We start from the raw sequence: 13,205 nt of genomic DNA on the forward strand, positions 1-13,205 counted from the left end.
GTGTGGGCAGGTCTCATTTGTAGGTGCTGAAGAGCTGCTGTGGCTCATTTCCATCAGTGGCACTGGCAATACCTGGGCTCATTCTGTCAGTGAGGTAGTTGAAAAACCCCAGTTGGGTAAAGCGTTTGGGGGTTTTTGTTAACAGACATGCTTATCTATTTAGTTGGTGTTATTTTTTTCAGCTAAATTTTTTAGTGCAATTAGCACTTTCAGCATCAATCCATAGCAATGTGTTGTATTTTTCACATTGTCTGTGTGTAAAATACATATGTAAGCATAGATTACACAAAGGATCCTGCACGCCAAGCTGGATACAAATAGAAATCCCTGGAAACAATTCTTTCTGCGCTTAAGAGCAGCTTCCTATTGCAACGCTGGAGGATTTGTCACCATTACTGGATACGCTGCAGAAGCACAGCAAAGCAGTGACTGTGTGGAGTCGAAAACTATTACACCAACTACACTACACAGTCACCCACATTACCCCAATCACTGGCGTGTTTACACAACAGAGACGCTGAGTCTTTGTTACGGGCGCCAGCCACTGTGGCCTCGTTGTGTGGACACAGAGAGACCTTGCTGTGACTCGCGTCTTCCCTGCTGTGGATTTCTGGAAACCGCGCTTAAAGAAAGCACAAGACTTCTTTCGTAAAATGTGCCTTCCTGAACTTGTTGGGAAATACTTCTCGAAACAACGTGCTGCTCTAAATAGCCTGTAATGTTTCATGTTGTGGTTAAAGATTGATGACAGCTGTGTGGTGCGATGTAAATAGTTTGCATTTCATTTTTATGTGATTGCTGTGTACATGTGAATAGATCTATAATAAAGAAAAACAAACAAATATACTATTCTTTTTTGTTTTATTAAAACAACTTCACACAAAGTACAACTATTTACAATGTACAGTACATCCAAAAGAACAGCTTTAAGAATACTCAACAGGAGCAAGTGTCATTTGGCCCTGGTTTGACAACAACACTGGGGCACATATTAACAAAAACACAGCAAACCTTAACGATCTTATCAAGAAGTGTTGTGTCTTCAGCCTCACATGATAAGAGTAATCAGACTGTGTGTAACATTTTGAACTTGTTGCGCAAACTACCTATTACTCGCTCAACATGAATTCTCAGGTGGGCAATTGCTCTCGTTTGTTCAACGTCCCTTGCATCAAGTTGACAGTAGCCTTTTGTGAAAGCTGGAATCTTGACCTCCGCACACATCATTCCTACAGCATCTCTGATGTCAAAGCCTCTGTCAGCCAATACTACGTCCCCTGGTAACAGCTTTTGAAGAATGCCACATCTCTCTATGATGTGTTTATCTGATGCACGACTAGGGCTGGGCCATATTATACCATTCACGGTAATACCGGTATAATGTTAGGCAACGATAGGAAAATGAAATATCGCGATAGAATGGGAGTAAAACGCGCATGCGCAGTGCCTTTGTTTTCATACGCACATGGCCGATTGTTGAGTGAAACAGATGAACCAGAATTGGTTTGTAAAAATGGTGCAACTTCCGTGATGTGGAACTGGTTTGGTGTTTGTCTGTCAGATACACGACAAAGCACATTTTTTTGCAGAACATGCAAGCGGTCGTCGTTATTGTCGTATTTGTCGGACTAAGATGCTCTTAAATCTGGGAGTAATCTGGGTCCTAAACTCCGTATGCTTCAGGTCAAACAACACTGCAGCATCACTGAGAGTTAAAAACTGTCTAAATTCTTTCATCTTTAGTAAAACGATCAGCATTGCTGCTTTACCAGGTGTAACTATAAAGTTTAACTTCCATGAAAACAAAAAGTTATTACATTTAATGGAGTTAGAAGTTAGCAGGAAGCTAGCGGAAGTTAGCTCGCTAGTTTCGCTAGTTACCTAAGCATGATTTAGCATGTTCTGACTGAGAGATTTCTGAAAAAAATCAAACGTACAGCTCTGCTATCACTTCCAACATAAATGAAGACAGGAAACTAAACAGCAGTGACGTTTGTAGGGTTACTGAAGTTGGGCTAGCTGGTATATAATGATGTGCTACGTGATCGCTAGCGACACAGCTATGTTAGCATAACATAAACAGTGAAGCTGGAGGACGAACACTAACACTTTTCCACTTATAAAAGTTAACGTGAAGGTTCTTCATGGTTAGAGACAAATGCAATCGCATGGCAGGATGCTGTAAACGGACCAAACTTCAGTCAGGAGAACAACTGAGATAATCTATCCACAATACCAGGTTAGTCATTAATATACTGCAACAACATGGGAATAGAGCAGCTGCCAGAGAATTCAACATTAATGAATCAATGGTACAGAAGTGGAGGAAGCAAGAAGAATGAGTTTAATAAAGTTTGATTTATCTGACTGCTTTGTTTCGCTTAATGTGCCTTATAATCCCGTGCACCTTATGGTCCGAAAAATGCGTACTGCACACTGCAGTTTAATGTTGCAAAGCACCTCTTTTTAACTTCAGTGGATATTATACATGGTTATGCTCAGGATATGTCAGCCCATTTCTACTGGAAATGCCTTTTGGTTAAACTTTCAGCAAGGAATTTGCATTTGCACTGTTACATTTTTATAAAGCTTTAATGTACATAAAAACCAGCTTCTTGTTTAGGTGAAAATAAATGGAAGGTTGTCTTTTTGCGCTAGTAATGTTGTGGAGTTGTATTTTGTCTCGCATCAATTATATCGTCGGTTATATCGTTATCGCAAATTTTCAAATATATATCGTGATAAATATTTTTGGCCATATCGCCCTGCTCTATGCACGACCCCCCATCCCCTGGAAATGAAAGAAATAGCTCCATGGGGTGTAATCCCGATGAGGTATTTTATGGTCTGTGTACCCTTGTAATGAGAGTATGTTTGTGCGCGTGCCTTTAAATTAGATGGTCTTTCTGTTCGAATCTCAAAACAGTCAACAATGATTGCTACTCGTTTTCCAAAAGTTTCAGTAAACTGTGGAGGCATTGTCGCCTGCAGACAGTGCCTCTCAGGCCAGTGCACCAGTGCTCCTAAGTGGGCATACAAAACATCAATGGTATCGGTGAAGACAGAAGACAGTGTTTTGTGCGACACATGGAATAGATGACAAAGATGCTGGACTGGAAGATCAAGTCTCAGACGCATTAGTGTGAGTAAGAGCATTTGGAAACCTGTCAGTTTCTTCGGTATTGGCAGGAAATCTTTGACAGTGTTGAAGAGGGACATTAAGACTGCATAACAATATAGTCCAGTGTAATATCTTACTTTTTCGGTATCGTCCTTTAAGAAAGTTTCATTCAGCTCTGTCTTTTGCAACTGTGCTCGAAGCAGTCTGTTCTCCTCCAACAGCCGGTTTATTTCTGCTCTGCCCTGTTGACTGCACACACAGTCCTTCGTCTGCCCTTCAGCTTCCGTGACGCTGTCACTCCCATCACCACTGTCCACATTTGCAGCTGGTACGTCAACCTCCACTTGTCCAACACAACTGCTGTCCACTGCCTCCATGACATGGTTGTTGTTCTTCTGTCAGACCTTCATCGATCATCAAGCCTGTAAGATAAAAAATAGTGCATAGACTTAAGGTTAATGTACACCAATATTCCAATGACAGGTGTGTGATTCATCTTTAAGTTATGTGCGGATTAGTGTACCATAAGAGCAATTTAGTATGTTTTCAGAGGGGGGTGTTTACCTGCAATGGGTGCTCTTTTTCGCTTCCGTTGCATACGCCTTGCGTGCCGGTCCGAGTCTGACACAGGTTTGTCGTCGTGCCCCATGTGCAGTGTTGGTGCCCAGTCTGGATTTGTTACATCCATTTCATATGCTGGTTTGCCTGCAATAATGCCAAATCAAAAGCTACTCAGTCGACATGACGTGGTTCTGCAGCATCACACATTAGCATGTTTTATCTCATTATCTATGACCGCAGCGCATTGAAAAAAACCCCACTAAAAGCCTTTTGGTTTGGTCCTTTTACAGCATCCTGCCATGCGATTACATTTGTTCCTGACCACCGAGAACACTCACGTTAACTTTTATCGAGTGGAAAAAAAGTTAGCGTGTTTATATTGTGCTAACATAGCTGTGTTACTAGCGGTCACGTAGCACATCATTATATACCAGCTAGCCCAACTTCAGTAACCCTACAAATCAATCAATCAAGCTTTATTTATAAAGCACTTTTCATACAGAAAAAATGTAGCACAAAGTGCTTTACATAGTTAAAAGCAGCCCACCCCACCCTCCAACTCACTCCCCACACTCTCAATACACATATATCCCCCCACCCCCACCCACACACACACATACACACACGCGCACACTTAAAGAGTAAAAATTGGGCTGGGCTCGCATGAGCCAAGTGAGGAAACATTATAACAGAGAGCCGTCTGCACCGGGAGCCGGTCACAGACCGCAGCCTCCGGGCTGGGCACACAGCCGGAGGGAGGCCAAGGAGCCCCCCAACCAGGCTGAGAGGACCCCAGAGACCAGCAGCCACGGTCAATAACAGCCCCGGTGCAGAGAGCGCCCTCCGAGGAAACACTGGAGATATGACGCAATACGATATATACAGGGTAAAATGATAAAATAAATAAGAACAGGATACAATATAAATATAAATATAAATAGAGTAAGAAGATTAAAAAATGAATAAGAATAAAATCAAAAAATATTAGGTAAATCCTAAATTAATAATAGAATAACAGGATAGAATAAATAAGCATAAAAAATAAATAAACGCTAAGTAAAAGCTAAATTAAAAAGGTGGGTCTTGAGCCTGTTCTTAAAAACATGTACGTTCTCTGCGGCCCTGAGCTCCTCCGGCAGGCTGTTCCACAGACGAGGACCATACCACTGAAAAGCTGCCTCTCCGTGAGTATGTGTCCTGACTTTAGGGACAATCAAAAGGCCAGTACCAGAGGACCTCAGGGTCCGCGAGGGTTCGTATGGTAAAAGCAGATCTGAGAGATAAGAAGGCCCAAGACCATTAAGACATTTAAAAACCAATAAAAGAACTTTAAAATCGATCCTGAAACACACGGGGAGCCAATGCAGCGATTCTAAAACCGGTGTAATGTGGGCCCGCCCTCTGGTCTTCGTCAGCACACGAGCTGCCGAGTTTTGCAAGAGTTGTAAAGTTGAAATATTCTTCTTAGGAAGACCAGAGAGCAGGGCATTACAGTAATCAATGCGACTGGCAATAAAAGCATGCATCAGCATCTCCGTGTTGGCCCGAGAGAGAATAGGGCGGACTCTGGCTATATTTTTTAGATGATAAAATCCAATTTTGGTTACATGTTTAACATGTGGGATAAAACCAAGCTCAGAGTCAAAAATAACACCCAGGTTTTTCACTTGTAGCGAAGGACATAGTGAAAATGCCTCTAATTTAGACAAGAGTTTCTCTCTCTGAGCTTCAGGACCGACAATTAAAACTTCAGTTTTGTCCTGGTTAAGCTGTAAAAAGTTTTCTGCCATCCAAGATCTTATATCCAAGATACAGTTAAAAAGGGCATCCATTGGTCTGGTGTCATCAGGAGACACGGAGATGTACAGCTGCGTGTCATCAGCGTAACTGTGGAAGTTCACTCCATGCCTCCTGATGACACTGCCGAGAGGCAACATATACAAATTAAAAAGTACAGGGCCTAGAACCGACCCTTGAGGCACACCACATGTCATTTTATGGATCTTAGAGGAGCATGTATCCATACTCACCATAAAAGATCTGTCAGAGAGATAGGAAGTGAACCAGTTGTGTACAGCACCAGAGAGGCCCACCATGTGTTTTAGTCTGTTTAAAAGAATAGCGTGGTCTACTGTATCAAAGGCTGCGCTTAGATCCAGCAGCACCAGGACTGAGAGCTTTTGGGCGTCCCAGTTACATCTAAGATCATTTAAAACCTTTAGGAGAGCCGTCTCTGTGCTGTGGTTCACCCTAAATCCAGACTGGAATATCTCCAGGATCTGTCTATCATTGAGAAAATCAGTAATCTGAGTAAAAACAAGTTTTTCTAAGACTTTACTTAAAAATGGTAAGTTGGATACAGGTCTGTAGTTATTAAAATCATTACAATCCAAATTGCTCTTCTTCAGAAGGGGCCTCACCACCGCCGTTTTAAAGGCAGCAGGGAAGACACCCAACTGAAGAGAGCAATTCATCATGTATAAAAGCTCAGCCTCAAAAAATCCATAAAGTGTTTTAAAGAGTGAAGAGGGGATTGGATCTAAAAGACATGTGGTGGGTCTCACTGTGGAGAAAACCTTCTGAAAGTTCTCAGCATTAACCAGGACAAAGCTGTCCAGTGTCTCCTCAGGTACAATCGAGCCCTCAGATGTGTTTACAATCATATCGCGATTAGATAAAATATCAGATCTGATGGCGCTGATCTTTCCCCTGAAGTGGTCTGCAAACTGCTCACAGAGCGAGTCTGTGGGGGTTCTTTGGGAGCTGTTAAAATCAGGGTTAAATAAATGATCTATGGTGGAAAAGAGGACCTTGGGATTATTTTTGTTAATACTGATTATTTTGGCGAAGTATGAATTTCTTGACTTCCTTAATGTATTATTGTACATTTTAAATTGCTCGGAAAATATTTGATGGTTGATATTATTTTTATTTTTCCTCCATCTCCTTTCTGCTGCCCTGCAATTTCTTTTGAGTTTTTTGACTTCTTCGTTTCTCCAGGGTGATGCATGTTTTACGTTAATCTTTTTGGTGGTGAGTGGAGCAACGGAGTCAAGGCTTTTCTTCAGTTTGCTGTTAAAATAACTAAAAATCAAATCGCAGGGTGCAGGTAAAATCACAGGGGGGCATTTGACTAAAACCCTGGTAAAATTTGCAGCCACTGTCACTGCTGTTTAGTTTTCTGTCTTCATTTATGTTGGAAGTGATAAGAAAGCTGTACGTTTTAATTTGTTTCCAAAACCCCGCAGTCAGGACATGCTATATTGTATTTAGATAGAAGCTAGCGAGCTAACTTGCTGCTAACTTCTAACTCATATGTCATAAATTCCATTGTCATGGATGCCTGGATGTTTAACTCAGTTGTTACACCTGGTAGAGCAGAACGCTGATAATTTTATTAAAGATGAAAGACTTAAGACAGTGTTTTAACTCTCAGTAATGCCACAGTGATCATTTGATATATGGACCTGCAGCAGAGTTTAGGCCCAGACACGGCTAGTGACGTCAGACTCAACAATCGGATAGTGATATGAATTACTTTAGAACTCACCGGAGAGAAAATGCCGCGAGCAAACCAACAAAAAGCTGGGGATTGCACGGAACTCGATATCCGCTCGTCTCACCGCTGCAATCCATGCCTGGCGTCTTTGTTTGGTGATATCGGATACATGGGATCCCTCACGTTGCCGCCAGGATGGAAAACGATTAAAAGATTAATCCAGTTTCTTGCCTTCACGATCGTGAGATCTAACATTGCAACCGACTACACACGTACCACCATAGCTGAAGCTGTATCCTTTGTCTGGCCTACTGTGATGGCGGCAGGGGGCGCATTCTAAAATGTCATGTGACAATCTGATTCATGAAGAGTGATGATGTCACAAGGACATGTGATGATGTCACAAGGACATGTGATGATGTCACAAGCACATGCCTTTGAGCCTTTTCTATAAATAGGGGTCAGGAGCAGCAAGTTTTAGTCAGTTTGTTCGCAGCCTTCAAACGTTCGACCAGAGCTATATTTGAAAGTATTTGTAAACCTCTTCAGAGTCACTGTGCACAGGATTAAAAATGTATCCACGAAAATGCCAACAAAGAATAAACAATCTTGCTGCCTCTCCTTCGAGGTCTGGCCGGCCACTCACTTCAAGAGGGAAGCCTGATATGACACGATCCATTGGTGCCTCATCAGTCCAAAGGACATTACAGGAAAACTCCGACCTACATGCAAAAATTAAACAAATTGAAGAAGAGAAGCTTCAACTGGAGGAGAAGTGCAGACAATTGGAAGCACGAAATCAAGAGCTGGAAAAACAACAGCAACGCCAGCCTTACACAAAAATTATTAGTGAGGCCTGGGAAGGAAAGTTTGGTGAAGCACGACAGAAGATTTTGTTCCTGATGAAGGAAAACAAGACAAAGAGTGCTGAATTAAAAGAAACGTCTGCCCAGCTTCAACGCGCGAATGCTACTATTGGGGAGATGCAAAGGGATCTCCAAAACATGGAGCAAAAGAATCAGGCGCTCCAAGGAACGCTTGATGAAGCTATGGAACAAACTGCACAAATCCTCGGACAGAAAAAGGAAGGGGTCACACAAATGCAGGACCAACTCAAAGGCATAAAGAAAAAATACGAAGTGCTGAAAGTCAGGCTGGATGAAACAGAGTGCAAAAAAAAAGAGCTTCTTCAAGAGAAAGAGCAACAGGAAGAAGAAAAAAAACGTATTCTCCAGGACTCAGACAACTTGAAGTGTGAAAACGCTGAAATGCTTGCACAAAAGCAGCAACAAGAGAAAATAAATGAAGACCTGCAGCGTAAGCTTCAAGAAATCACAAGAAGAAATGAGCAGTTAGAAAAGATGCACAAGGAAAAACAACAGCAAAATACAGACAAGTGCAATCTATTAAAAGAAATGGAGCAAAGATGCCAGAAACTTGAGAAGGAAGTTGAAGAAACAACCGATCAGTTGAGAACCCTCATCCTAGAGAAAAAAGTGGTCGTGGAAAAGCTCATGGAAAAGAAGAAAAAACGTTTCCGCTTCTTCTGGAGGAGGGACACTCCTGCTTTTTCTACTTTTTCTATTTTTTCTACTGCTGACGTCACCTCGTCTCCCTCCACCTCTGTTCCATCTTAATTTTCACCTCTCCTCTCCCCTTCTCTCCTAACACTTCTTCCCTCTCTCCTTCATCTTTTTTCACCCCAACCAGTCCCGGCAGTTGACTGCCCCTCGTGAGCCTGGTTCTGCCGGAAGTTTCTGCCCGTTTAAAGGCAGTTTTTCTTCCCCACTGTCGCCTAGTGCTTGCTCAGAGGGGATTGTTGGGGTTTTCTCTTTTCTTTTTTTTTCCCTTCTTATTACCATTTTCCTTTATTTACCGATTTGTTTTGTTTACTTTTCTTTTATGTTGTTTCTTTATTTACTTGTTTAACTTTTTTTCAACTTATGTAATAAACTAATAAACCAATTGAATTTATCCTCTGCGTATTTTACATCTAATCTTTAAAGAATATTTCCAAAACATTTTCAAACATCACGATCTGTCTTTTGTTTGCTTGTTAAAACCCCGTAAATGGTGAAGTAAAAACCCTGTGATATGGTTTAAAACATCAAAATAGACTAAACAACTAGTCTAAAACTAAGAGACACAGGATAAAGTTGGTGTGAAGGTTTCAGTCTGTGAATGAATCTAAGCACCATCACCTTAACTTTAAATTCATCTCTGTTACCCTCTTTGTGACTGAACTCTGACCGTGAGCACCACAGCCACTGCGCACCAGTCACACACACTTTAAATCCATCACAGTAAACCAGTTAGTTTACCTCAGTTTGTTTTGCAGCACATTTCACAACATGCAAAAGCATAATGTGCCATGTATAGACTCAAAATCTAATTTAAAAACATGAGGACTGACCTGTAAGCTTTACATTTACAGTTTATCACATACCACTGAGCAGTTCTTACCTGTAATTCTAAGCCCTCTTCTTCCTTTTCTGGTTTAAAACATCAAATTAGACTAAACAACTAGTCTAAAACCAAGAGACACTTAAATATTAAGTTAAACCTCTGGGGTTGCCGGACGCGCCGGCGCGTCAAAATCACATGACCAATTTAAGACGACACAGCTACAAGATGCAGCGATTCAGAGGCTGTATCCCAATTCAGGGTCTGCAGCCTTAAAGGCCGCATTTTAAGGCCGATTACGTCACCATGCCAGTCTCCTATTGCCAGAGGCTGAAGTGTGTGTGCAGTCACCAGGTGATAATCTGATATCGTCTACTTCCCCACTGATGTTAAGTAATATGAAAAAAATAATGAATCCCACCTTAGGCCGAATGTGTGACTCTCTTCGTAGTGGAAGAGAGAATGAATCTTCCCATCCGAATTCACGGCAATCAGTCTGTCAATCAAATCCTGTGGAGTAAAATGAGAGGCTTTGAACAAGAATGCACCGGATAGGGTGCAAAACGAAAACTGTGTGGAAATTTACAATGGGTAAGGTGGAGAACGTATATCAGTCTCAGTGTGAGAGGGTTTATTTGAATGCGTTTGAAGTAAAACAAATGGGTGGGTGGTGTTTGGAGGCCAAATAAAAAGTGCAAACATGCCCTCAGATGGATGAGGAAAAGAAGAAGAAGAAAAACACTTACAGGTATGGAGGTTGGCATCTCCCTCAGGGTGTATTCGCTTTTGTTGGCCAAAGACTGTCGGCCCAGCAGTTGCCACACCGACTGGGAAGAGGAGAGGAGGTTGACCAAGTACAGGAAGGACTGAAGAGGAAAGTAAATACAGCAGCTGTTAGAGAGAAAAAATGTATTTGCTTTTAAAGACCATTGTGAATGCATTTGTGCACGTCATGGATTGATCAAATCCTAACACATAATAATAATATAACACTATTCAACTACAAACACTACCGATAATATGACAAATAATATCTGTAGTATTCAAAGCAAAACAAAATGTAAAAAGAATTTATGATTGCAAAGGTAAAACATGGTTTACCACACTCTCAAAACTGAATAAGACATATATTCTGAGCAGAGTGGTTGAGCAGAAACCTATTGCAGCCTGAAGAATATTAAACTACAGGAAAGCTCCCTGCATTTTTCACTGGGTCTGGTAGAACAGGGAAAACATATCATCAAAAGCATCAAAGGAAAAAAAGAGAGACACTTGCACAAACGAGCTACAACTTAGATTATATTAAACAGCTTCAAAGAAACGTAAAGAAAAAAACAAGATACGATGGATTTTTTTTTCTAAAATAGAAATATCTATACTTTCATGTGTCTTCTGATGTTTCTGTGCATGTGTGAACTTATCTTCATATGTACTACCAAACCTCCTACTGTACTTAGCACAGATTAAAGCAAAGACTCGAGTTAATTCACCAAAGTGCTGGTGTGTGTATATTTAGTTTTCCTTTGACCTCAGCATATATGTATAACCCACTGATAAGGCAGACTTTAAAGTCGCCTGTGGCAGGACACAGTTTACACATCACTGGCTGTCCGTATTCACTTGGCTAGTCTCTCTGAGAGAGATGACTTGGCTGCTGTCAGAGGCCAAGCATCAGACACACACAGACAGGCTCACGCTGGAGCTTGTTGAAGCTTTCCTGAGAGAAATTCTGCCAAAAACATAACTAAAAATGCAGTCTTATGAAAGTAAGGCTTATTTGCCCAGACACCCATAAACCAATCAGCAAAAAGCCTTTCTTGTTAACAAAATCACTATTGCCAGTTTCTTAAATATGAATATTCACATGGACCACTATTCTGAGTCCTGGGTTAATAATAATTGGAATCAATTTAATTTTAATCAATTTAAACACCTTTGTAACCAGTGAGCTAAAAACATGATGGAAAAGCAAAACTTCTAAGAGATCTGTGTCTGTACTATTATGTAGATATCTAAAAATTGGGGCATTGTGGGCTCCAGGAAGTTTCTCCTTCTCCCTCTCTCTCACACACACACGCACGCACATACATACAATACCTTAATGCAACTCCTATCTGTGGGGTCAATGGGAGTTGGTTTGGGACGGACCACTCTGATGTCGTCACTGCTGCACTCAAGAACAGACCATAGCTCTAGTACCAGGGCCCGAATAAAGCCTGAGACAGAACACGGAGAAATTTGTTGTACCAAACATTTATTTGAAATAGCAGCAACTAAAATTATTAACAGTGCTTTAATAAATAAACGACTGACTTTGTTATTGTGTCCAATCTTTTAAAGAAATCTGTCTTTGCATTGCTGGCACCGTTTTGATTGGAGGATTTGAATCTCAGGAAGGAAGGAATTTATAATGCCACTCCCTTTGATCCCATTTAATCTCTTCCCTGTTGCACTTTGGCCTGTCAGTAACTACATTTGAATTTTGCAGCTCAAGCTTGCACATAAAGGCTGGATAAAAACGTTAATGCAATCAAAATGTACGCAGCCCTCGCTGGAAAACTGGGGATACAGTACAGTACATAAATGATGAAGCAAAGACAAAACATTAGTGTCATGGAAGAAGAAATAGTCAGTGCATCACGGGAAGCTCCCAGCAATAAAACCTGCATTTGTATTGACACATAAACCTTAATTTGTGAGCAATTTTCAGTGTATTTCAGTTAAATTAATGAGACAAATATAACAAAAGGGATTTTATACTTAGAAGAAGAATATGAAATTGAAATATTAAACTAAGAAAACTATAAATACTGCAGTTCTAGAGTTACAGATATACAATTAAGCTTTGCATATCAGTGCTGTATAACCCAGGGAATGTACTTTTTTTTTTTTTATAATTGAATAGTAATGGAAATCATGAACTGTTTTTCAGAGGTCATAGATCAAATGAGCAGTAGAGTTTTTCTCACAGAATGGTTCTTTCACATAGAAAGCAGTGTGTGCTGCAGGTTTAGCAAATGGCCCATCATTTGTATCTCCAGTGTCTGTTGAAGTGTACAGTATCTGTGTGTGTGCATGACCGTCGGTGCTCTCTGCTCACTCGGGTTCAGAGGTACAGGGAGGAGGCTCAGCAGGAGTAGAGGCAGCTGCTTCATCACAAACATGCCAGGTGCAGGCGGTAAAGGCCCTTTCTGTTTCCTCTCAACCCTCCTGCCAAAGCCATAGAACTCTGCCGAGGTGAACCAGACAACACAATATAGACATTTTTCCCTGTTCCTACATGGAAACACAAGATCAAACGGGCATTTTTTTTTGGCATAAATATGTATATCATATCGGACTCAGTTTGTTCCTGTTATTGTTTTTGCACTGTACTTGTCATCCATTCCAGTGAAACGATGCAGAAGGTTGTAGGTTGTGCAATAGTGCCATCTAGAGGTGAAGTAACATCACACTGCCCGTGCTCTTGTCTCGTCACGGTGTTTGCGTGTTTCTCCCTCTCTGCACACTCATGGGAATGTGCTGTCAGGCAGGACTCAGCGTTATATTCACAATATGTGGAAAATATATTGATATTGAATGTTCAAATATGAGGATATGTATAATGTATAGGTTGACTTT

The 13,205-nt window shown here is 41.1% G+C and overlaps 1 protein-coding gene across 2 annotated transcripts; it reads right to left on the minus strand.

Moving 5' to 3' along the window:
- Nucleotides 1–844: 844 nt before the first annotated feature.
- Nucleotides 845–8,517, minus strand: LOC146654893 (uncharacterized). 2 transcript variants are annotated; one of them, XM_085381117.1, is made up of 3 exons: nucleotides 7,233–8,517; nucleotides 3,686–3,826; nucleotides 845–3,543 (listed from the first exon to the last, which is right to left on the minus strand). In XM_085381117.1, the coding sequence occupies exon 3, from the start codon at nucleotides 3,496–3,498 to the stop codon at nucleotides 2,713–2,715; it is 786 nt and encodes a 261-aa protein (XP_085237243.1). In that variant the 5' UTR covers nucleotides 3,499–3,543; nucleotides 3,686–3,826; nucleotides 7,233–8,517; the 3' UTR covers nucleotides 845–2,712. The 2 variants fall into 2 exon arrangements, with proteins under 2 accessions (XP_085237243.1, XP_085237242.1); XM_085381116.1 differs by lacking the exon at nucleotides 7,233–8,517 and having other exon boundaries at nucleotides 3,686–4,218.
- Nucleotides 8,518–13,205: the final 4,688 nt, after the last annotated feature.

Source organism: Rhamphochromis longiceps, linkage group LG14 (assembly GCF_057381845.1).
Source record: "Rhamphochromis longiceps isolate RC_006_pf linkage group LG14, R_longiceps_female_GT1.1, whole genome shotgun sequence".
Lineage (NCBI taxonomy): Eukaryota > Metazoa > Chordata > Actinopteri > Cichliformes > Cichlidae > Rhamphochromis > Rhamphochromis longiceps.